Source organism: Alosa sapidissima, chromosome 9 (assembly GCF_018492685.1).
Source record: "Alosa sapidissima isolate fAloSap1 chromosome 9, fAloSap1.pri, whole genome shotgun sequence".
In the NCBI taxonomy this organism is placed as follows: domain Eukaryota; kingdom Metazoa; phylum Chordata; class Actinopteri; order Clupeiformes; family Clupeidae; genus Alosa; species Alosa sapidissima.
This window is the reverse complement of record NC_055965.1, coordinates 32,665,860-32,691,757: the sequence shown is the minus strand read 5'-3', so window position 1 is coordinate 32,691,757 and position 25,898 is coordinate 32,665,860. Positions and strand designations below refer to the sequence as shown.

The window sequence follows — 25,898 nt, the reverse complement described above, 5'->3', positions numbered from 1 at the left end:
TCAAAAAAGTGAGTACAAGGCCAGAGGGATAACAAATAATCGTTCTTGACTCAAAACCCAGATTGCTGTTAAAAAGGTGCGGTCTACAATATTTGTGGAGACATGGAGAGGCTTGGCAGATTACAAGAACCATTTTGAGAGCTGTAAATGTAAATAAAGATGTTTCCATTGATTATTTAAAAAGGGCATGAATAATTTTGGACACCCCATTTTTCATTTTAAAAAAAAATGCTAAAAACGATTATTTTTTTGATTCCATGTTTCTACCACATTGCCTTGCAACCTTTTGGCATGTGGCAGTGTCATTTTCAGTCAGAACAAACATGTTGGTGAAGGGAAAATCAACATTACATCAATATTTGCCAGGGGTATGAATAATTATGTTCTTAACTGTATTATGAACGCATACAGATGCGTTCTCATGTAGCCATCGACATTCAAAAAAACGGAAGCGGTTTTATATTTCACAACTTAGTAGCCTACTGGAAAACCCTGGCAAGCAAGCCGCAGACAGATCAGGGTATTCACTTCCCTTTTGGGTATGCTAGGTCAGCAACACACGCTTAAGAAATGCAAACAGATCAAACATGTATTTCTTGCGAAAACGTTTGTTTTCTTTTTATGTCGGTCAGTGGTTCCTTCATAAATTGCGCAGCAAATTAGCAGACTAGTGACAGAAGCACCGGGCACCATTTCACCAGCAGTCTCCGCGTCCATAGTTTTGAGAAACGTATCGTCCGATCAAAGATTCTTGAAGCCTACGATAGCCTATACATAAACTTATATGATCAAGAAATAAGCCCCTGTAATTGTGCCTAAGCACGTAACTTACCTCAAAATAAGTAACTCAATTGAGTTCTGCACACGGAGATCAGTCAAACTGTTGTGTAGGTCGCACAAAACGTGAAAAAAGGTGTGTTCCTCCCCTTATTAGACATTCTCTGGTTCCTCCTTGAACCAACGTTGCTAAACTTCCTCAGAAAACTTTCTTCTTCTTCTTGGCGGTTGACAACCAGCTTTTTGATGCGTTGCCGCCCCCATCTGCAGTGGCGTCATGTCCATTGAAATTAAGGGGACACGTGCCCCCTCGAAGTATATATACTCCTTTGATCCCATGAGGGAAATTTTATCCCAATCCGTGAATTAGTGAAATACACTCAGCACACAGTGAGGTGAAGCACACACTAATCCCACTAATCCCAACAACAGCGGCGCTCAGGGAGCAGTGGGTTAGGTGCCTCAAGGTAGTGATGGGCAAATGAAGCTTTGGTGAAGCACTGAACCACTTTGAACAACTGATTCAAAAATGGGCTCATTACTCGAAGCTTCAGTAACAGCGACCTCTCCTGGTGAAAAGCCAAGACTGCATCTAAATTATCCCGGCTAGATAGTGGACAGGAAGCTTCACTAGCGAAATAAATCTAGTGCATGCAACTAACCACCCCCCCCCCCCCCCACACACACACACACACACACACACACACACATACGTAGTGCACATGAATTTTTCCCACGTATCTCTTACATTGTAGTAAAAATAAATCGATATGAACAAACTATGCTCGTCACAGTAGAGGCTATGAACCAAACGCAATGTTTTGCATTAGCCTAAAGTGTGTAAACTTTGAGCGCGCTACCATTCAGACTAGAAACGAGGCCGTGCCAGTTGCAGTGGCAGCACGATCGGTTCACAAGGCGGTGGCGCTGCGAACCACTCAGGTGAACCATCTTTGACCACTTCAGTCAAAGATGGTTGACTACGAAGATGCTTCCCGAGAGGCCGAAATGTAGGCTAGGCTATGCAAATAGTAGTACACGCCCCGCACGAGGGGGGGGGCACTATCCCACATGTATGCAGTGATCAGGCTCCCTTTTTAACATTGAGGTCTATGGCAGAATCCAAGAATTTCCCAGAATTTGTCAAAGCCTTATTTTTCTGAGCAATGGATGCCCATTTCGGACACGGTATCATGATCTCCAAACCCTCCTCCCCATTTCAGGAGAATGTCGTGACAGTATGACCCTCCAGTCGGGAAAACATTAATGAAGGAGTACCCAGTTTGTTTTGTACTCCGGCTTGTCTGGCGTGGAACCGAGGCGTTCAAACGTCAGTGACACGCCCCTGTGCAGGCGGGGACTGAACCAGAGCCCGTCTGACCGAATTCCACTTTGCCCTCATAGACATAAACTAGGACGACCCATCTTGCTATACGCATTAATTATCTTTGCTTCAGCCGTGCCTACTGGTCGGGGTTCGAACAGGCAACCCTCCGGTTACAAGTCTGAAGCGCTAACCAGTAGGCCACTGCTGTCCAATAGTCATGAACTATTAAAATTGTTTGTCTAATCTGTTTGATGTTTGTTGTTTTTACACAGCTATACAAGGAGTTTCATCACATCACCAACCAGAACCTGGCATTCTCATTTTTTGGGTCGCTGGATAAACACACACTGTTCAAGCAGAAACGGACCCCTCGTCAAAATTTCAGTGTCCACCACTCTAGTTCAGACAAAACAAACCAGAAGAGGGACTCAAAGTGCTAAATACCAGAATTATCCTTCAAACATCTAACAGTTGCATTTTAAGACATGCTTGTTTGATTTATTTTTGTTGCTTTCTTTTGTCGAGGCTTTTTCTAATTGTATACTTTTGATGATGTGTCCCTTTTTTGGTTTTGTTTGGTTTAACTGGTTGAGACCAGAGCTAGTGAGCGGAGCTGAGCAGTGCGAATATCCCGCTCCTCGCTCAGATGGCTGTTCACTCGACCGCTCCTCGCTCAGGTGGCTGTTCACGCGGCCGCTCCTCGCTCAGATGGCTGTTCACTCGACCGCTCCTCGCTCAGGTGGCTGTTCACGCGGCCGCTCCTCGCTCAGATGGCTGTTCACTCGACCGCTCCTCGCTCAGGTGGCTGTTCACGCGGCCGCTCCTCGCTCAGATGGCTGTTCACTCGACCGCTCCTCGCTCAGGTGGCTGTTCACGCGGCCGCTCCTCGTTCAGGTGGCTGTTCACTCGGCCGCTCCTCCGCTCAAATTCACGTCAGGCCACTCCGCTCAATTTGTTTACTTTTGATGATGTGTCCTTTTTTGGTTTATTAACTAGGCGAGACCAGATTTTTTTTTTTAAGAAGAAAACTGAGATTTGTGAATACATACTTGAAACACGCTTTCCTGATAAGATTGACAGTTTTACTGAAAGAAAAGGGGAAAAACAAGCAAAAAAATCTATTTTTATTTATTTGTTTTTATTGTTAAATACAGACCTCTGTCAACACTGTGTTTCTGTATGGCAAATTATCCAAATAATAAATTGATTTAATATATTTCCGTCTCCTTACACATATTTTCAATGAGTTACAGTAAATTAAATAGTTTAAGGCAATCAGCTTTGTTAAATGGATTGAGTAGAACATTCACTGTTGACATTAGTCACTGTTCAAACAGAAAAGGTAGTGTTCAGATAGTTAATTTCTGTCATTCTTATCATCTTATGTAATTCTTACATGTCATGATGACTTAATTGAAATGAGTGGAAAGCAAATATTTCACTCGCCAAAACATAACACATGTTTCATGCTGCTTTACAGAGTGTTAAACATTCAGAGAGAGCACATTAGTAACAGGGGCAAGGAAAAAGTCCCTAGAATTGGAGATACATAAGAAACCTCAAGCAGATCCACGACTGAAGGGCCAGACCCATCTGCATAGGGTCAGTTACAGGGCAGTAAGGTCAATTAATAGGTTAGTTGGGTGTAGAGAATAGAACATGGTGTTTAAAGCCACCTGAGGTACAGTACCCTCCAAAATTATTGGCACCTCTATTAAAGTTGATTAAAAACAGGCATAAAAAACAATCTGTTGGTGATTTATTGTAATCCCACAATGAAAAGAACTAGGAAAAATCCAACCTTGAAGGGAAGCAAATTTATTTTGAGAAAAAGGAAAATCTCATAAAAAAATAAATATTTTTTAACTAACATTTAATTTAACATTTCAGTTGTGTGGCTGTTGCAAAGGCATTTTCACAATTGGCACATTTATAAGGCTTCACTCCAGTGTGTACAAGGAAGATACGGAATTCGTGCAAAAGCTTTTCCACACTAGATACATATATGAGGTTTCTCTCCGGTATGAGTTAAACTATGTTTTTTAAGAGCTGAATTTTGTGAAAAAGCTTTCCCACATTGGTTACACTTATGACATTTCTCTCCGGTATGAGTTAAAAAATGGCTTTTAAGATTTGAAATTCTTGCAAAACCTTTTCCACACTGGACACATATGTGAGGCTTCTCTCCAGTGTGCATCGTCATATGGGCATTAAGATTTGAACGGTGTGAAAAAGTTCTTCCACATTGGTCACATTTATGAGGTTTTTCTCCAGAGTGTGTGAGAATGTGCAGTTTAAGCTGTGTGGATGTTGTAAAAGCTTTTCCACAATGGGCACATTTATAGGGCTTCTCTCCAGTGTGTATTAGTATGTGGGTTTTAAGATGTGCAATTTGTGAAAACGCTTTTCCACAGTGAGCACATATATGAAGCTTCTCTCCACTGTGCGTCATCATATGGATATTAAGATTTGATCGGTGTGAAAATGTTCTTCCACATTGGTCACATTTATGAGGCTTTTCTCCAGAGTGTGTGAGCATGTGGTGTTTAAGATGTGTGGATGTTGTAAAAGCTTTTCCACATTGGTCACATGTATAAGGCTTGTCACCAGTGTGTATTAGCATGTGGGTTTTAAGACACCAAACGCGTGAATACGATTTTCCACACTGGATGCATTTATGAGGCTTCTCTCCCGTGTGAGTTAAAATATGGGTTTTAAGAGTTGAAACTTTTAAGAATATTTTCCCACACTGGGCACATTCATGTCGCCTTTTGCTACCAGTGTTCTGATTTTCATTCACACTAACAGAGTGTGTTTGCTGGTGTTTCTTGAGTTCTCTCAGGACCGTGAAACTCTTCCTGCAGACCGTGCAGTGGTGCAGCCTTCCTTTGAGTTGCAGGTTGAGTTCATCGTTCTGTCCCTGGATCTCCTGTTGCGTTACATGTGGGTGTTCAGACACACCTGGAAGAGTTACCATATGGATTTTGAATGGCATTTGATCTACATCTAGTAATTCAATTATCTGGTACACTGTGAAAACTGCTTATCTAATAAAATCAAGATAAAAAACTGCTTATCTAATAAAATCAAGATACAAATCTACTCTATTCAGAATAAAGAGACATATCTAGCACTTTCTCATGAGATTATTTGACTTAAAATAAGTCAAACTAAGACGTTTCATCATGAAAACTTGGAAATATGTCTGCCAGCGAGTTGAGCAAATTTGTATTGATAGGACTCAAAATTATCTTATTAAATTAAGTCAAAATGATCTTACGAGAGAGTGCTAGGTAAGTCTAAACAACTGCTCAGTGACTCTGAGAAACAGAGATCTATGTGTGTGAACCCAAAACTTTTACTGATGAGCTGATATTGAGAAATGAAACTTTGATTCAGGTTACGTGTACAACACTCTTTCCTGTGGTTAACATTAAAATAATGTTCTTTTTTTTAACATGGTTACAAGGGATTCGCATCTAGAAGGAGGATCTGAAAGGACTTACTTCCCAGCAGATAATCGTGTTCTTGTTCATCATCTTCAATCTTCACTTCAATCTCCGCGGTTGTCTGTTGTGTTTCATCGTCAGTAACGTTGGACTCTGTGACGTCCGTTTCAGTTTTACAGTGAAGCTCTGCAAAGGGCTTTTCATCTTCATCTGGACATGAAATCATATGACCACATTCCTCCTCTTTTATATCTTCTTCTTTCACCATCATCAGTTGGTCAAGCTGACGCGCGTCAGTAACGTTACAGCCAAAACTATATGAAAGTCCGAGATCCATGTTTCCAACGGACCAAAGATGATCCCATTCAAAGTTTTCTATAGTCAGAACAACACAAAAAACAACAGGCTGCCATTCAAGATCCTTTTTCGTTTTAAATAAAATACATGAAAAAAACAGCTGTGACGTATTGCTTATGGCTAGGCCTACTTGGCTTATTTGGATCCATCACAGAGACAACTGTTATTGTGTCTAACAATATCGCCACCCCATACACATAAACGAGCCTCCGCTGCTCCACACACGATCTGTTGATCTGGTGTTATGAATAAGACACGAAACCGTGTTTATCTTCACAAAAATGAACTTCTTGAACCAATATCGCTAATAACACTTAGAAAATATCTGTGGCTATAGACCTCTGAAGTTCGCCTACAAAAAAGCTGCCATCTTTCGTCATCTGGCATCTCGTGATCAACCTTAAATGCATGTAATCATGATGATCATGCTTAATAAATCAAATCAGAATGATGTATCGACCTTAAACTATGCTTTAGTTGATGTGTTGTTCATGCATGAGCTCATGAGAGACTCTGAACTCATGTCAATTCCTGATGATTCATAAGGTATAAAGGAATGAATTAATGAATAAATCATTAATTAATTCATGCATGAATTCATGTACCCTTACCGTAAAGTGTTACCAAAGCAACAAAAAAATACTTCCTTCATAGAGGACACTTATATTAGAAATCTACCTACAAATGAAACAAAAAGAATAAAGAATATTCTCAGGCAATGCCAAGGGATTGGATCTGTCCGGAAAGACCCTGTCTCCATAGAGACCACTGTACGATGCGGGCTCCAAGGTCCACGGGAAGATCCAGAAAAGGTGACGCAACGTCAACGGAGGGGCTAGGAACATAGACAGTAAAAGAAATGGACGAACAGACTCCGTCGTTTTCAATGGGAGGGCACTGAGTCAAATAGAACGATTTTTCAGTTGGTCCCCCCAGTACTGCGCAGACTCACACTTAACTTCGTGACGTTAGCCATCGAACTGAATCTTGTAACTCATATGATAGATACACAGAAATTCTTCTCACACTTCCTTCGCCTTCAAAGTCATCAAAGTAAACATTTATTTATGTATTATTATTAATATCATCCTCACCATGTCGTGTTAATGTTGAAGCTACCATATATGATCATCTTCAAAAACAGTCATGCTAAAACAAAACAAAAAAAGTTATAGCCTTGAAGCTAATCTTCTTTCCACTTTTCCGACCTACGGTCAATCCATCGAAAACCTCTGAAATGATTAGTGCCGTTTTTAAAAAAAAAAATAGGTTTACTTTTTTATTATTATTAGGTTGCCTCTGTGTAATGCTTTACCTTAACATACGATCGTGTATGCTAGGTTTTGCTTATGAGTTACCGTCATAGACAGTAAGGTGGACTGAGCTTCTTATCCAAACAATACGGTTATCTCCCTACGGCGCGAAAGAGAGATTACGTCAAAGCTAGCTTCCCTCCAACCGAACAAGCTAACCATTCTTTTTACGGGTAACCAACGTTACGGACGAGGTAGTGGAGTCTGTTTTGCCTTTGTAGTGTTTATGTGGATTACACAGAAGCTACAATATCGGCACAGGATATATGTTATATGAAGTTATGGTATTTCAAAAAAATCCTAGAATGAATGGACTTCTATGGGAGTTAGCAGAGAGGTGGTCCCTCCAGCCTACGTCGATTCTTCTACTTCCGGGAATTCGCCTGCCCCCTTGGCTAGGAAGCTGCGCTTAGTGCTTTAAGTAGCCGATCTAACCCGGAAGTCCTAGCTGATAACCTCCTCCCGACCAGGTTTGGTTGGCAGCATAAGACACCATGGTGACACAGCGACGCTGAAACAGAGCCCTGTCACAGCATACCCTGGCTTTGAGCTCAACGTACCTCGCTAACCCGCTAATCAAGCTTCGTAGTATACCCTACCGGTACGAGCAGACACCTGTCCCAAATATAAACAGATTTAGTTTAGCAATTTAAGCAAATAAAAGTCTTATTCAGGATTTTACAGTATAACCATATCCTACTACTAACTATGGGACTGACAATAGGAGGCGGGGCTTGAAAGTGTACATGTATTTATTGCAAAGATAGAACAACAAACTTCTCCTGACTGCTGATGCTGTTGACTGTCGATTAAGCGAAGTAGGAAGTAACATTAGGAATCCCTGATAATGTGACTGTGTGCCTGCTCTTTCTTGTGCATTAGCATGTGGGTTTTCAGAGCTAACAAGCTTTTCTGCTTTGGACACATTTATAAGGCTTCTCTCCTGTGTAGATCATGTGGTTTTTAAGAGATAAACTTTGTGAAAAAGCTTTCCCACAGTGAACACATTTATAAGGCTTCTCTCCAGTGTGTATACGCATGTGGGATTTCAGATTAGCAATTACTGCAAAAGCTTTTCCACATTGGCTACACTTATGAGCCTTCTCTCCAGTGTGAGTTAAAATATGTCTTTTCAGAGGTGCAATCAGTGAAAAAGCTCTTCCACACTGGACACATAGATGGGGCTTCTCTCCAGTGTGTATTAGCATGTGGGTTTTAAGAGTTGAACTTGATGAAAAAGCTTTCCCACACTGAACACATTTATAAGGCTTCTCTCCAGTGTGTATACGCATGTGGGATTTCAGATCAGCAATTCGTGAAAAAGCTTTTCCACATTGGTTACACTTATGAGCCTTCTCTCCAGTGTGAATTAAAATATGTCTTTTAAGATGTGAAATTAGTGAAAAAGCTTTTCCACACTGGACACATAGATGGGGCTTCTCTCCAGTGTGTATTAGCATGTGGAACTTAAGAGTTGACCTTTGTGAAAAAGGTTTTCCACATTGGTCACATTTATGAGGCTTTTCACCAGTGTGTGAGATCATGTGGGATTTAAGATTTGAACTAAATGAAAAAGCTTTCCCACAGTGAACACATTTATAAGGCTTCTCTCCAGTGTGTATACGCATGTGGGATTTCAGACTAGCACTTTGTGAAAAAGCTTTTTCACATTGATTACACTTATGAGGCTTCTCTCCAGTGTGTATTAGCATGTGGGTTTTAAGACACCAAAAACTTGAATAAGATTTTCCACACTCGATGCATTTATGTCGAATTTTGCCATCAGTGCTCTGCTTTTCATTCACACTAACAGAGTGTGTTTGCTGGTGTTTCTCGAGTTCAGTAAGGGCCGTGAAACTCTTCCTGCAGACTGTGCAGTGGTGCAGCCTTCCTTTGAGTTGCAGGTTGAGTTCATCGTTCTGTCCATGGATCTTCTGTTGCGTTACATCTGGAAGAGTTACCATATGGATTTAGAATGGCATGCAAATCTATTTATACTAACACATGGACACAAATTGCATACTTAAATAGCCTAAGAACTATTTTAAAACTGTTTTGTTAAACTATTCAACCGTAACACTTGCCATCACGCATGCACCTCTTCCTCTCCCTCTCCCTCTCTTGTGCACTCACACACACGATGGCAAAGCATCCTCTTTGTGACAGGTCCCTTAACAAGCACATAGCCCATTGTGTAGGCCTAGTCTATGAAAATAATTTCTATCACTTAGCTCTTGGATTAACATGATACACAGGATTTACACTTGCAAGTGATGCAAGTTGATAGACAATTGTGTATCAAAAGAAGAAAGAAAAGTTTGCATAATGCTTTTGGATTAATTTTTTGCAGCATATCGACTTTACTACCTACCCCCCTTTTTGACAACTGACATATCGGTTTTACATATCGGTTATCGGCCTCCTGTTTTGGTAATAATTGATATCGGTATCGGCCCTGAAAAAAACATATCGGTCGATCCCTAATCCCAAACCAAACCGAAAATCTTCGGCTTTGGATAGCCTACCAGTATGCCAGTGACAGGAAGTGTTGAACAGTGTTGGCCCACTTTAAGAGTAGCCTTTTACTTTATTTCTAAAAATAAAATTCTACAACAGAAGCCTAATAAGAAATAAAGGCCTGCCTCGAAGCCTTCCCCAAATAAAGGCCTGTGCTTTGCGCAGCCCTAAGTAAATAAAAGACCCCAGCCCCAATTTGAGGATTTTACGGAATTATTAAAAATTAAGGAATTCTCCTTTAACAGCATACTATTTGGTTGTGGTCTTTGAACCAATGACTGCCTTTTAACTGATGAGCTAATATTGAGAAATGAAACTTTGATTTAGGTTACACAACAATCTTTCCTGTGAAATACTTACTTTCCACCAGATAATCATGTTCTTGTTCATCATCATCACCAATCTTCACTTCCGCGGTTGTCTGTTGTGTTTCACGTAACGTTGGACTCTGCGCCGTCTGTTTCAGTTTTACAGTGAAGCTCTGCAAAGGGCTTTTCATCTTCATCTTGACATGAAATCATATGATCATATTCCTCCTCTTTTATATCTTCTTCTTTCACCATCACGCTCAGTTGGTCAAGCTGCCACGTTTCAGTAACGTTACAGCCAGAACTAAACGAATGTCCGAGATCCATGTTCCCAACGGACCAAAGATTATCCCATCCAAATTTTTCTATAGTCAGAACAACACAAAAACAAAAGTTTGCCATTCAAGATCATTTCTTGTTTTAAATAAAATACTCGAAAACAACATGACCTGTTGCGTATTCCTTACTGGCTTACTTGGATTCATCACTTTGAGTAATGACAACTGTTATTGTGTCTAACAATGTCACCAACCCATAGACATTAAATGGGCCTACCTCAAGCCAAGTCCACACACAGAGATCTGTTGATCTGGTGTTATGTAGAATAAGACGTGAAACCGTGTTTATCTTCACAAAACTGAGCATTCCTGAACAAACATTACTAATAACACTACATAATAATGTATCTGTATCATAGACTCTAAAAAAAATGGACAATACAACAGAGTTTGATGTGGATGAACTTGACTGGCCTGCACAGAGTCCTGACCTCAACCCTATAGAACACCTTTGGGATGAATTAGAGCGGAGACTGAGAGCCAGGCCTTCTCGTTCAACATCAGTATGTGACCTCACAAATGCACTTCTGGAAGAATGGTAAAAAAATCCCATAAACACACTCCTAAACCTTGTGGAAAGCCTTCCTAGAAGAGTCGAAGCCGCTATAGCTGCAAAGGGTGGACAGACATCATATTAAACCCTATGGGTTAAGAATGAGAGGTCACTTAAGTTCATATATGCGACTCAAGGAAGGTGACCCAATATTTTTGGCAATATAGTGTAAACGCCCATTCACACCAAGAACGACAACGATAACTATAAATAAATATCGTTCTCGTTAATATGAATGACGACGTTCACACATAAACTATAACGACATGAAGAACGATATCGTTGGGGATTACTTTCAGAGCGATTTTCAGAATGATAAAAAGCTAATAGCCCATCAGAACCCATCAAATTTTAAGTCACATTCATTAATACAAGGAGAGACTTTGTTTATCGTTGTTCAGTGTGAACGCTTTTATCGTTATGGTTATAGTTACCGTTCTTGGTGTGAATAGGCCTTAAGGGGCAGCTGTGGCCTACTGGTTAGCGCTTCGTACTGGTAACCGGAGGGTTGTCGGTTCGAACCCCGACCAAGAGAGAAGGGAAGCGGCTGAAGTGCCCTTGAGCAAGGCACCTAACCCCTCACTAATCCCCGAGCGCCGCTGTTGTAGCAGGCAGCTCACTGCGTCGGGATTAGTGTGTGCTTCACCTCACTGTGTGTTCACTGTGTGCTGAGCGTGTTTCACTAATTCACGGATTGGGATAAATGCAGAGAACAAATTTCCCCTCACGGGATCAAAAGAGTATACTATGCCACTTGTGGTTGTATAGAGTAACCTGTGGTAGCTCTATACAAAACATACTGATCGCAATGGTGCATTTTGTTCAGGGTGGGACGGAAAGAAGAAAAATTTGTGTTTTTTTTTTTAAAAAAAGGATCATGGAGAATAAAGAAAAAAATATAAAAAAAAAATCTTTCTCATATTCTCACAAGGTGTTTGGGTGCTCTGAAAATGAGAACCAAAATGATTTTTCAGACTTGTAAGGTCTGCTGTTCAGACCCTGAAGGAATTTATTTTCTGTTTATTGTTTTTTGTGAGAGTGTTTCTACTTATCTCAGTAAGGAAAATAAATCAAGAGCCTATGTTGAGTACAAATATGTCTTCTGAAGGCCTAAACAGAGCCCAGCCAAAAACTCCAATAGAATTTTGATCAACTTTGAGGGACAGCTATGACCATGCAGGATCATCCAGACCAAACGTGCTACATACTATTCCTATGTATGTACCAGCATGCAAAATTTGAGCCTCCTACATGGTTTAGTTCTTGCGCTGGGGGCTTGTGAACTTTGACCAAAAAAAAGGCCGAACAAAATTGACACCCCGCTCCCCCTGTAAAACTGGCTGTATTTTGCAATTTTACAGTGTATCTCCTGGGTAACATAGGTACACCTGGTCATTTTTTCAGAATGAAAAGTCAATGGGAGCCGTAAATCGTTAATAGAGATGACCAAAGAATTTCTCCGGATAGCGTGACTGCAGTGCTGGTAGGGGGACAGTTTGTAAGTGTTCTTAACAGTCTTCTGTAATAAACTTTGGGTTAGCTAACTAGGTTGTTGGTGCTTCGTTTTATGTGTAGAGGCCCTAAGAAAGCTACTGATGAGATTTGGTGGTTTTGAACAATATTACTGGTTAAAAAAAATGCTATTTGGGAAGCGTTTAGCTAACTGCCCTTGCTAACTGTTTCCTCTGTAGTGGTTGATCAACGAAAATTACTGTCTCCACGGCTTATTATAGGGATGGTCAAAGTTTTTTTATTCTTTCCTATTCTTTTATTATTTCCTAAATAACTACCTGAACCGTGGCACCGAGGATGAAGAAATGTTTATGGTATGTTGGTCTCAAGGGCCCACATCAACCTAGCCCATAATCAATAATCACTCATTTGTGATTTCCCCCCCCCCGGTAAAAAATGAAAATGCAATTTCATTCTGCTTTAATTGCCCCTCTCTTCAAGAATTCAACTGTTCAGAATTGCACCAAATTTGATGTGTATGATTAACCTGACATTCTCTGGGGGTATGCCAAGTTTTGTAGAATTTCATTCATGGGGAGGGGGTCTAAAAAAATTAAGTTATGTGTACAATTAGTGACCGTACACTCATTGGCCTGTAGATGGTGGTGCACACATATACACACGCACACAGGCACGCACATACTATCGGTATCGGCAATTAGAACAGCCGATACATAATTACAAATTCGGTAGGATTAAAGGAAAACCAAATATTCATCATCAATTGGCTGCATTTCCAGTATTGGCGTCACATAGTCGTTTGTCCACCAGATGGCGCATCGTTGCAGTGAGACATAATTTTGTTGGAAGTTAATCTAAAGTGGGTTGGAAAAACAAGGACAACACTGTAGTTCACCGCAGAGAACGTCTAATAAGGGTAGGATGATTTCCACATGAAATGTAATTCCCATTTCTTCTTGAAGCCGAAATAAATCTGAGAATGTTTATCGGACATGCTTGGTTTTACTGCAGGTAGGCTACGTTAATCTTGTAAGTTATAGCCTAGGAGGTAGGTAAAATAATGTTACCGTTAGCATTGGTTGAATGATGGAGGCCAATTTGATTATGTATTTGTAGAAAACCATAAATGCGGTTATAGGCTACCAAGCAAATTGATAACAGCACTAATTCTATCTTTCGACTGTCATCCCATTCTCTTATGACCATAACCTACTGTAGGCTACTAGCAGGAGCTAAGTGAGTTAGCCAACACACGTTCGCTAACGTGATGGTTTTCTAATGGAAAATATATAGGCTACCTGAAAGATAACCTGTCTATGATGCATCCTAAACACCGGGCTGGGACATTTCTGCTCAAAATCTCAAAAAGCATCTGAATCAACGTTCATTCCCAAACACCCACTAGGCTACTTCAATCCTCTATTTTCAAAGGTGATTCAAGTAAGAAGAGCATGGCTCAAAGTAAAGTAACTAGGACTGAAACATAAATTTGTCAAAGTGAATAATTTGTGTCAACTCGCCACAATGTAGATTTATTAAAGCACCCGTGAGGATCTACATCTCAATTTAAACCAAATGTTTTAGAGCGCACATTGAGAGATGTATCCAGGGCAGGGCTGTACCTACACATTTTTGTTGCACGTGCTACAAAAATCATTATTTGCGATGGATGATTTAGTACCAACGTTACACCGGTCCGATACAGTTTTGCCTATGGCTATAGCCTACCGTGAGACTGAGACGCTTTTTGTTTGTTCGAAGTGCGTGTTTAGGGTGTGAGAGAGGAGTCGATGTGCTTTGATTCCAGCTTGGTAGTTGTAGTCTATGCGATTAAAAAGCATGTGTGTGTGAAGTATCCAAACAATGATAACACTTTCTTCATTATGGCTGCTTTAGCCACAGACCTTCAGCTCCTGTACAGTGAGTCCCATTTAAAAAAGTGTCCACTTCATTCGCGCTTTCCGTGATTCACGCAGCTGTGTAAAATGTAGTCTATTACTACTGATATGCAAAACTATTAACTTTTCGCCAAGAGGTGGCAGCTTAAGTCCGCTTGATACTGTTGGTTCCCAAAGGAGATTTTATTTGGGTCGCCAGCATAGCCTAGTGACAATATACGTTGTGTAATAGGCCTAGCATAGGGCCTACCTTATATAGCTTATAGTTTAACAGTCACGGTTTTGTCATAACTCCCTCTATGCATTTTGCATTTAGAATAGCTCTGAAACCGGGGGGCGAACGTCGCAGAGGGGGCGCCAGTGCATGGATATCTCAATCGCAAAATTAAACAATATTTCTATCAGGCGCCTACCATGGACTAGGCTGGGTGAACCCAGCCTGATCTGCCGGCAATTTCTTTTCCGATTTCTTAAAAGATTGAGCTTGGTCTGGCTAAAGCCAGACTAACCATGGACCTCACAGTTGCAAAATGCAAGGGAACATGAATCAGCCTATATTTGCACAAACAATAACGGACAGCAGCTCTTCAACTTGGCCCGTTAAAATGTGTATCTAGAGACGCATTTCATGAAGGCCCTTTTGGACATGTCAGTTATTTGCACCACTGGGTAAAACTGCATTTTGTTTTAGACTACTGGTATTTAATTTGTGCATTGACAATTAAGTTGAATATCATATGAACTAGATGACTAAACTCTTGCATATGTAGAAGAAGAAACATTCACAAAAATCCATGACATGACCTCTTCTTGATAGCTGTTGAAAACTGCATGGATCTGACAGGGATTGTTTTGTTTAATAATAAATAAATACATACATACATACATACATACATACATACATTATGCTGCTACCTTCTGCATTTCCCAAATACAATGTAGCCTACAGTTGTACCTTTCATCAGTCCAGTTGCAATGGATGGACTGTGATGAACTGCCCTACTTGTGATTGTTTAGAGATTTTAAAGGTTTTATAACAATGCTACAAATGTTTTGGCAAGTGCTACAAATCTATTCACCTTTGCAGCGCCAGTAGGCTACTTTCTGTGTGGCCCGCAAACACACATGCCAAACAAGCATACACAAAAGTTTCAAGAGTGGGGATGGAGTAGAAGATGGAGACAAATTGATTAATGTGATTTATTTTGGGTGTACAGGACTGAGTGGCGGTCATATTTTGGACCGCTGTGCGGTACATCTAGTTTGATGTGTTTTAATGCAGAAAAACACCCTTGGGTCAATTTTCGCTGGAATTACACTTTAATGGGCCTTGGCTATTTTAGGCTTTCCTAACATCATCGGCTCCATGAATGGGATGCAAATGCCCATTAAAGCGTAGGCTTGCAAGTGCCCATAAACAAGGCTTATTATGTCAATAGATTTCCACCAGCCACTTCTATTCCACCGCATACATGTCCAAGTAGGTCTAATAGATAGGTCATTGGCCACTTCTATTTTTGGATGCTCTCTTAATGGTGTTGGTGTTTAACTCATTGAGTGCCAAAAACGTATTACGTTTTTCCTTCCCATGCGTTGAGTGCCAAAAACGTAATATTAAGTTTTTAGCTTTTTTTTAAAAAATTACGAAACTAGACACTCTAACACACCTTATATGTGATTTTGGGAACTCTGTGATGAATTGAAATGAAATGTATGACGATCGTGAAACTCATGAAAACGCACAATCTGGACATTTTATCATAACTCGGTTGCCGCTTTGGGTCGAATCAGTGACACATGCATGTCAGGTCAAAACCAGGCCATTTTCGTCTATCACTAGGTGGCAGTCTCGCCAGGTCTCGCTGATCACTTCCCGGAAAGTTTACACAAGTAAGTAACAGGCAACACTTCATATTTCATGAAAGACGTTATATCTCCATTTATAAAAAAAAAAACAGCGATTTTGATGAAAACTAGCCACTGTTTAGCTTAGGATTTCTCAGGAACAGAGGCGTGTAGAAATACACGGTTTGCACCCACCGAGAGCTTAAAGTCTCACCTTTTAAACGAGCCATTGTATGTGTTCATAGCTATAACACAGAATATGCTGTGGCTGTACAAAAATCATCAACAATGGTCTAGATTGCTGGCACTCTAGGACAAAGCTCCCGAAAACAGCTTGGCATTCAATGAGTTAACACACTTTTTTATTTTAATAATTGCCAGATGATATGTGATGCATCAAATCTTATCACAGACGTGGAAATGGCTCGAGTCAATACACAATGCCAGGATATACCGGGAATCTAATTTAAGCAAATCCTCAAATTATAGCCGGGATTCTATTTATTGTATTTGTTGGCTGGACAGAGGCTGAAGAGGTACTAAGCTTACATTTAAACACAATTTTTGGCATGAGGCATTCCAGCCTATGAATTTAATAGAAAGTAAAAGGAGAATCTGAAAGAACTTACTTCCCAGCAGATAATTGTGTTCTTGTTCATCTTCTTTCTTCACTTCAATCTCCGCAGTTGTCTGTTGTGTTTCAGTGTAACTAACGTTGGACTCTGTGGCATCTGTTTCAGCTTTACAGCGAGGATCTGCAAAGGACTTTTCATCTTCATCTGGACATGAAATCATATGACCATATTCCTCCTCTTTTATATCTTCTTCTTTCACCATCACGCTCAGTTGGTCAAGCTGCCGCGTTTCAGTAACGTTACAGCCAGAACTATACGAAAGTCCGAGATCCATGTTCCCAACGGACCAAAGGATCCCATCCAAAGTTTTCTATAGTCAGAACACAAAAACAAAAGTTTGCTTTTCAAGATCATTTCTTGTTTTAAATAAAATACTCGAAAACAAAATTACCTGGCTGTTACGTATTGCTTATGGCTAACTTACATGGCTTAGGCCGACTTGGCTACAATTAACCTTTAGCGAGGTCCAGTTACGGAAAATGTCCTCAAGTAAAGGTCTGGAGCATCATAATGTGTAACATGCGTGTATAGGCTAATGTATGTATATGTATAGGCTATATATATATATATATATATATATATATATATATATATATATATATATATATTATATAATAATAATAATAATAATAATAAATATAGCTGCAATGAGGGGGCCAAGCTCGTTGCAGATACTTGAGCTGCCGAGATGGCAGATATTTTTATATTATATATTTATATTTTATTAGACATTGCCAAGGTCTCTACTGCTTCGCCTGCCAATTGCCTAAAGGTCTCTACCACACCACTTGCCCATTGCCCAGGGTCTCTCAACTGCACTGCCTACCAGGGGCCCTCCACAGTGCTGTCTGTCCATTGCCCAAGCCTTTGAATGTGTTAACGTTGGCCTGTTGGTGGTGCTACAGCAAGAGTGGTAAAATCTTGTAAATTGGTGAGTGGGGCCCAACTTTTTGCCCCAATCCACCGAGCCAGTTTCAGCTTGATAGGTCAAAATGTTGCAGAGATATTTGCATTAATGCTATTAAAAATGGATGAACCTTGATCTGTTGGTAGCGCTAGAGGATTAGATCTAGAGGTGTGGAATTTGTGTGTGTGGTTATCGCCATGCCTTGACGCCTCCAAATTTGGTTTCAATTCGTGAAAGGGTTGCTGACATGTGAGTTTACTTCCTGTTCCTCTAGCACCGCCCTAGTGGTCAAACGTCACTAAATGTACTGTGCGTCCTCAGGATGTGGTCCCGAGTCTACGTACCAAGTTTGGTGTCGATACGAGAAAGTGTTGCTAATTATAGCACCCCTTGTGGTCAACGTTGACTAAATTTATTGTGTGTCCCCAGGATGTGGTCCCTTTTTCTCTAGCGCCGCCCTAGTGGTCAGAAATCTGACCAGTTACTTTTGTTGGGCTTTGTCCAAAGATCATATGTGCCAATTCTTGTCCAGATCGGTTAAAGTTTGTAGTCTCTGAAGGTTTTCTTGCTTTCAAAAATTTGAACTGTTGGTGGCGCTAGAGGGTAAGACTTAGTCGCATATAAGTTGGTGTGCATGGTCAGGGACCTGCGTGAAGCTGGCCCCCCATGTTATTCAAAAATGATTAAAAACACTGCTATTCGTTTATGCTATGTTTGTGCCGGTTTGTGCCGTAAAAATTATCGTTTGTGCTGTTAAGGGTTTTAAGTAATTAAACTTTACATTTTCTGGCCAGTGACGTCACTCAGCCCCCCATACTTGTTCAAATTTCCCAAAATGGTGTCAATCGTTTGTGCTACGTTTGTGCTCATTTGTGCCGTTAAAAGTAACATTTGTGCTACTATGTTTTTAAAGATATTCCACGTTATTTGTTACACGTGTGACGTCATCCAGCCCCCCCCCCCCCCCATCATGTCCAAAACTCACCAAAATGCTCTCAATCGTTTGTGCTATGTTTGTGCTGATTTGTGCCGTTAAAAATAACATTTGTGTAGCTATGTTTTTTAAGTTATCACGCTTTGTTACAGGTGTGACGTCATCCAGCCCCTTATCAATGTCCAAATCTCCTCAAAATAGTTGCGATCGCTTTGGCTACGTGCGTGCTGATTTGTGCCATTTAAAGAAACGTTTGTGTACTTTGTAGAAGTTGCCCAGCAGTTGTAGCTTATACTAGACATCACCTAGCAGCACCCCCCCCCCCCTCCCCCAATTAATGTCCAATCGTAGTCCTAATCATTTGTGCTGATTGTGCTGTTAAAAAAAGAAACAAAAGGAAACATTTGTGTTGTTTACAAAACTATATCGTGCTGATCTTAACCGAGAAAAGAAAAGAAGATGTGCTACTATTTACGTGGCTGTTTGTGCTGCCAAGGGTTCTATAGTAGCCTACACCAGTTGCTTGTGCATAACGTCAGAATTACTGCAACCACTAGAATAAACCTGCTGGCCATTAGTCAGCAGCTGTGGAGAAAAAAACACTCCATTCTCCGGCCAGTAGCGTCTGCAGGTGCGCACAGCAGTGTGCGTAGGCCTACTATCAGGCAGCTACGGAGTAGGCTACGAGCAGGGGTGAAAGTAGTTTTTATTTCTTGGTGGTACTATGATATAGAGTTATAATGAAGCCGAAAATTTCACTTAGCCTAATTATTTATTATTTATTTATTTGTTTATTTACTGTATTATAGTCTACTTATCAAGCATTCACTAGGACTTCTTATCACTCTAGTATCACTCTTTAACCCACCTGCATCTGTTTTTGATTATGAATAAATTGCAAACACTTAATTTCAACATTTATTTATTTATTTAACCTAGTTACTCTGCTCGCTCCCACTTCCAATCAATTTTTTTTATATAGGCTACTGTATATCATGAAACACGTTTCTTTGAGTCATGCCTTTTTATTTGGGAGACTGCAACATACTTCTGTCCGCTAAAACACATTATTGCTGCGCAAGATCTGGTTAAGCCGTACACGCACTGTCTGTCTCTTGTCTCTCCAGCGAAACACTGCACACATAAAACCAGAATAGGCTATTGAAACATCAACATATTTTTCTTTAGCCTGTATGTTTTTTTTTATTTGGGAGACTTTCCAAGAAACGTCCGTCTGCTAAAACACTTTGGATACCAGTGCACGTTGGCGCAATTACTGTAGGCTACTGTACGCGCGCTATAGCTTGCTCGTTGTCTGTCCAGCTGCACGGGAGGTTTAGACACAATTCAGATACAGTTCAGAACGATGTATATGAAATATATTTTGGGGGAAACGTGTTGCTTCTTGTAATTTGACGTTAGCAGTTGTGTGGTCATGCTGAAAGTGCTATCTTTTTCAGAGACAGTATAGTTCACTTTCCGGTACGGCGTACCCTCTCCAAATATTTTAGTGGTACTCCGTACCGGCCAGTACCGGCTTACTTTCACCCCTGGCTACGAGAGACTTAAGAGAGATAATTCCCCCTGTGTGTGTATATTCACTCTAAGTTGGCCTACCATAACTCACTGCACTATAGCCCATATTCTCTAAAATAAACAAATGTATTTCTTCAATAATTTTATGCAACAGTGGATTGTGCACACAAGCAGCACTTAGGCTACTTGCTGACCCAAGTCTCCAAGGCCACCGTGGATATATGAAACTTTGCAAACAGCAAAAACAGAAAGGAAGGAGGCAGCAAAGCTAGGAGTTATTTCAGATGGGCAAGAAGGTAGGCTTAATTAGTATGTTTGTCAAAATAATGTTTAAACATTAAAGTCATACGACAGTATACTAAAACTAAAGGTACATTTGTAGCCTTTTTAGCACTTTATAAAGTTGACTAAATGAATAGGCTACTCTTTAGCTATAAACCTAAGAAACAGCTTCCTTGCACTTATGTTTTCTGCTCAGATCAGGATGTCATGAGCATAGCAGATAGAACTTGGTAATGTAAATATAGTTACAGAAAACACATTGATGGGGTTGGGTATTACGTGTAATAAACATAGTTTAGGGTATAGGCCTATGGCCTATAGGCCATAGGGTATAGGCCTAGGTTTGGACATTGATGGAGGAGCTGGGTGATAAGCTACAACTGCTGGACAAGGCCGCTGGACAATTTACATAGTAGCCTACCCTACAAACGTTTATTTAAATGGCACAAATCAGCACGCACGTAGCACAAATGATCGCGGCTATTTTGAGGAGATTTGGACACTGATGATACGTTAGACCGGCACATCCGGGAACTTGACTCGTGACAAACGTTCCCGCCCCTTTCGGGGGAAAACAAACAACCCCTCTCATTAACTCCAACGCAAATTAGGGTCAATAAACGTAATTGGTACAGAAATCGCAGGAATAAATAATAACAAAAAATACCACAAATCAATATGACCACTCAATACATAACCACTTTGCCGGTCGTTGACCGTGAAAGATACCTACAAAAGCTTAATTCAATTAATATAAAAACACGTCTCTTCAGTATCCCAAGTAGCCTACGAAGTGGTGCAACAACCCCACTCAGTGACCAGAAGTGTCATACGGTCTTCTCTTCTTATGGCTTGTAGCCATAATTTTCTTCTGTCAGGATTTTTTTTGAGGACATGGTAGGCAAAAGAAACTCAGGGAGGGGTTCTTAGCTGTGTGGTTGGTACATGTCTACCGGTTCACTCTGGCTTGTTCTGAGGGAATGTTTTCCCCTCAAAAGGGACATGGCGCAAACAACCTGCTCTGTGTGACGCGGGTCCAGTTGTAAGTATGGGCTGAATGACGTCACACATGTAACACAGTGTGTTAACTTAAAAAACATGGCTGCAAAAATTTTATTTTTAACGGCACAAATGATTGAGAGCATTTTGGTGAGTTTTGGACATGATGGGGGGCTGGTGGCGTCACGCGAGTAATAAATAAACCATAATAACTTAGAAAACATAGTAGCACCAATGTTTCTTTTGACGGCACAAATCAGCACAAACCTAACACAAACGATTGAGACCATTTTGGAAAGATTTGGACATTGATGGGGGGCTGGATGACGTCACACGTGTAACAAATAACGTGGAATATCTTTAAAAACATAGTAGCACAAATGTTACTTTTAATGGCACAAATGAGCACAAACGTAGCACAAACGATTGACACTATTTTGGGGAAATTTGAACAAGTATGGGGGGCTGAGTGACGTCACTGGCCAGAAAATGTAAAGTTTAATTACTTAAAACCCTTAACAGCACAAACGATATTTTTTACGGCACAAACCGACACAAACGAATAGCAGTGGTTTTAATCATTTTTGAATAACATGGGGGGCCAGCTTCATGCAGGTTGGTCAGGGCCATGCCCGGATGGCATGTACCAAGTTTGGAATTTATTGATGATTTGACCCAAAATCCTGGAAACCCAGGAACATCACGTTGTTGGGCAGTGAATGGATGTAGGCCTAAGATTGTGGTGGATCAATTATATTTACCTCTTAAATCGTAAAATATTCTGTGGTCTCAGTTCACTGTTGAATGGGTAGGCCTAGCCTACATGCTTGCTCAAAATATATCCTCTGTCTAGTAGAGGTGCTTTAAATTGGCGCTTTTAAAAAACGCCTGTCTCAGAATATGTAGAAGAGTCGGACCAGGGCAATTCCGCGCAAAGCGGTCACATAACGCCAACACAATGCCATGGTAGCCTATTTAGTTGGCGTTATGGACGTGACAGTTTTGCATAGACTGAGTACAGTTGAGACAAAATATAGATACTGAAAAGAAGTGATTTTCCACATGACATTCCACATGCCATTTCCTTGTAAACTAAAATATTATCAATCAATAATACCCATAAGTAGTTTATATTTTCCACAATTAGCTCATAAACATAAGGTGCATTTTTTGTCTTGACTGTGTCTCAACTGTACCCTATAGAGTACAGTTGAGACACCTACCTGGTACAGTTGAGACACCCATCTTTAATGATGTATAGTTAACTAACCGTTAGTTGGAAAGTTGAATAAATAAAAACATAGCAATTGCAAAGTGTTTGTAGTTCAAATTCATTCATTTCATTTAAATTAGCGTTGGTTAAAAGGAATATATCAAGAACAAAATGTGACGCAGAAACAGATATGGCGAACAGTAGCCTATGGAATGTCCAAGTAATGACACAATCCAATGTGTGTCTCAACTGTCCCCCGCTGACCACCTCGCACATTTCTATAGATTTTGCAACGACCTTACATGACACAATGCCATAAAATATGCCAGTTTTTAGGACACAGAATAATGTTTGTAATGATACCAGTTATGTTTAACAGTAACATAAGCGTAATGAGCTATTCATTGTCGAAAGTGCATGGTCAAGTGAAATTCTTACTTTTGGAAAACAAACATTTGCCGATATCCTTGGATGGGAGATAGCCTACTTGTGTCGTTCAAATTGTCTGTGATCAAAGAGGGCACTAATACGCATGTGCATAGCAAAAATCACAACTTTATGTACAAGCAAGATATTTAAGGTAAAAATCACAACTTGCTGTACAAGCAAGATATTTAAGGTGTCTCAACTGTAGCCTACACGTCTCAACTGTACTCAGTCTACCCCAGTGTTTTTCAACCACTGTGCCGGGGCACACTAGTGTGCCGTGAGAGATCATCAGGTGTGCCGCAGAAAATTACCCAAATGTCACTCACTGGTCCAGAAAAGCAACTGTTGCATCAAATAATTTATAACCTCATGCTCTCATTGATTGTATGATTGCACTATTTGTGGTATGCAGGCATTGAATAACGGGGGCCCCATATCCAGTATTCACAGAATCATCACATATCCAGTTCATAACAACAATTAAATTAGATATAGTCACCTACAAATGGAACAGCGCTTGTTTTATTGAGCAGGTCTTGCATAGAAGCCATAATAAGGCCATATCTGTGTATTATTTGAAATGTTAGGCTATGGTATGTTTATTTTTTCTTCACACAGGATGTTAGTGTGCCGTGGGACATTTTTAAGTGTCAAAAGTGTGCCGTGGCACAAAAAAGGTTGAAAAACACTGATCTACCCTATTGCCCCCGTATCGTTATATAAAGCTCGTTCTCGATGTCTAGCTTTCTCCTCTTTGAGCAATCCATGATTTGAAAATAACTTACGTATCGCTAACTCTGATTGTGTCCCGTCTCCTCTCCTCGCTCGTTTCAGGCTATCAGTGAGTCTCTTCACCATAGTAACTTTACTCACTGACTCGACTTTATCAGAATGCACATTTCACTGGCTGAGTAGCAGCAAGCGAAATGGTGGTTCCTAAAGGTAGGTTACTGAAGTAAATGCTGTTATCCTAACCTACGAAACATTTAGCGCAGCTTTGAAATCTTACGTGAAAAGTAACGACAGCTGTTATTGTGTCCAACAATGTCGCCAAGTTAGACATTAAACGGGCCTACCTCAAGCAAGAAATTCTCCACACACAGAGATCTGTTGATCTGGTTTTATGTAGAATAAGACGTGAAACCGTGTTTATCTCCTTCTTCTTCTTCTTCTGTTTTAATTGGCAGTTGACAACTACTTGGTGTATTACCGCCACCGCTGGACTGGAGTGTGGAGTTGCTGATTACCTTTAAATTAGATTATTTTTAGATTAGATTAGATTCAATTTATTTTTTTTATTGTCATTGTGCAGAGTACAAGTACAGAGACAACGAAATGCAGTACATGGAGAAAATACACCATAACATGAGGAGAGGGGAGGAGAAAAAAGTAACCCCGAGACTATATGCTCCTATGGGGAGTAGGCCTAGCCTATCCTACAGTGTGGGAACAGGGAAAAACACCTCAGCAACATAAGCACATAGTCAGTACACTTTACAATGTGAAAGACACACGGCAGCCATTCTCGGCGCTGGTCACAGACCCGCTTGTCAGACTGGGTGTATAGCGGCGAAGGCGAAGGATGGGGGGTGACTGCATGTCTGATGTTTAGGCGTTTGTGTATAGTGTCCTGGAGAGGTTCCACTCTCCCAGGTGTACTGCCATCTCTCATAGGACCTTAATTATGCTTTTAACCTCTGCCTTACTGTTTGTCAGCCAACTCATTCCCCTCCACCCCTTTGTGTGCTGGGAAAACGTGGATGTTTTTGATAACTGCTATCTTCCCTCTATGGCTACGTCTGAGCCCGCTAGCATAGCAACATGCTAACACATTCGCGCCGCGCACCAGAGCGTTTGAGTGCACGTACCGACACGGGAGAGGTATGACTCAACTCGTGAAAGTTAAGGTAAGAACATATATTACTACTGACATTGGGTGGCGTGTTCCTTTAAAAGAGCAGGAATCAGATGCTAACTGCTTGTCTGTTGCACCCACAGCTTTCTACACATGACAGGGCAAACCATATAGCTATAAGTTCTGTTAGCCTGTTAGCCAAACCCAGTTCTGGTGCCACATATGCCATCCCCACCCTACTATAAATTCTTTTGGACGCATCTGTAGATATAATCAAACTCTCTTCATATTTTTTCTGCAATATAAATTCACTCTCCATTTGTCTCTCTCCTCTTCCTGGTTTCCCTCAAGCAGACCTAAATCCACTTTAAATTCTTAGCGCCACCGTGGGGCTGATATTCAAAGAACTTGTCCATCCAAAGAGCTTAATCTCTAATTGTCCATCCAAAGCTTAATCTCTAATTGTCCATCCAAAGAACTTAATCTCTAATTGTCCATCCAAAGCTTAATCTCTAATTGTCCATCCAAATAACTTAATCTCTAATTGTCCATCCAAAGCTTCTTCCTCCCTCATGCAGACGCTCCTGGCTGGGCAATATGGTCCTCACTTTGTCCCTTAAGGTTAGCCCAGTATACAAGGGCAAGCTGGTCTCTTCTCAGATGCAAAGGCATCTCTCCCATCTCCAGCTGCTATTGGATCGGCCCCACTGCAGATCCTGAGGGCTTGGTTATGCATAATATATATAAATATGTTTCTTTAATACAGTTTTAGATGCAGACCCATAAACCACACTCCCATAGTCAAATACTGATCTCATTAGGCCAGTGTAAATTGTTCTCAACGCTGTGCTGAACCAGATGCACCCCACTCAACTCCACACAGGCACCTCATTACATTTAAAATGATCTTACACTTCTCCACTTCCACACTTCTCCTCCATGTGAAATGCCCA

General features: G+C 40.6%; 3 protein-coding genes across 7 annotated transcripts in view; all 3 read right to left on the bottom strand.

Annotated features, from left to right (window-relative positions):
* The window catches only part of LOC121718874 (gastrula zinc finger protein XlCGF57.1-like), a 404,172-nt gene that overhangs the window by 11,237 nt on the left and 367,037 nt on the right, over nucleotides 1-25,898 (bottom strand). The window contains exon 1 of one of the 3 annotated variants that reach the window (XM_042104251.1): nucleotides 833-1,026. The exons of 1 other annotated variant lie outside the window; for it this stretch is intronic. The gene's annotated coding sequence lies outside the window, so the exon portion shown is untranslated. Of the gene's footprint in view, nucleotides 1-832; nucleotides 1,027-25,898 lie in introns of those variants that run through there. One more of the 3 variants, XM_042104249.1, reaches the window with a different exon arrangement.
* LOC121718943 (zinc finger protein 239-like) overlaps nucleotides 1-25,898 on the bottom strand; it is a 627,858-nt gene that overhangs the window by 360,238 nt on the left and 241,722 nt on the right. The gene's annotated exons all lie outside the window — the stretch shown is intronic.
* On the bottom strand, nucleotides 3,907-24,296 carry LOC121718900 (zinc finger protein 501-like). Of its 2 annotated transcripts, XM_042104318.1 has the most exons (4): nucleotides 24,167-24,296; nucleotides 16,785-17,100; nucleotides 5,611-5,928; nucleotides 3,907-5,065 (listed from the first exon to the last, which is right to left on the bottom strand). In XM_042104318.1, exons 2-4 carry the CDS (start codon nucleotides 17,062-17,064, stop codon nucleotides 4,098-4,100), a joined length of 1,566 nt encoding a protein of 521 aa, XP_041960252.1. In that variant the 5' UTR covers nucleotides 17,065-17,100; nucleotides 24,167-24,296; the 3' UTR covers nucleotides 3,907-4,097. The 2 variants fall into 2 exon arrangements, with proteins under 2 accessions (XP_041960252.1, XP_041960254.1); XM_042104320.1 differs by lacking the exons at nucleotides 3,907-5,065; nucleotides 5,611-5,928 and adding an exon at nucleotides 7,958-9,171.

Bases quoted from the DNA above. Each gene is read 5' to 3' on its own strand.
- LOC121718900 (XM_042104318.1), bottom strand. From the start codon at position 17,064: ATGGATCTCGGACTTTCGTATAGTTCTGGCTGTAACGTTACTGAAACG. The intron at 5,929-16,784 runs GTAAGTTCTTTC...TTCTGACTATAG, and splicing joins ACACAATTATCTGCTGGGAA to AAAACTTTGAATGGGATCAT. The intron at 5,066-5,610 runs GTAAGTCCTTTC...TAACTCTTCCAG, and splicing joins ACACGATTATCTGCTGGGAA to GTGTGTCTGAACACCCACAT.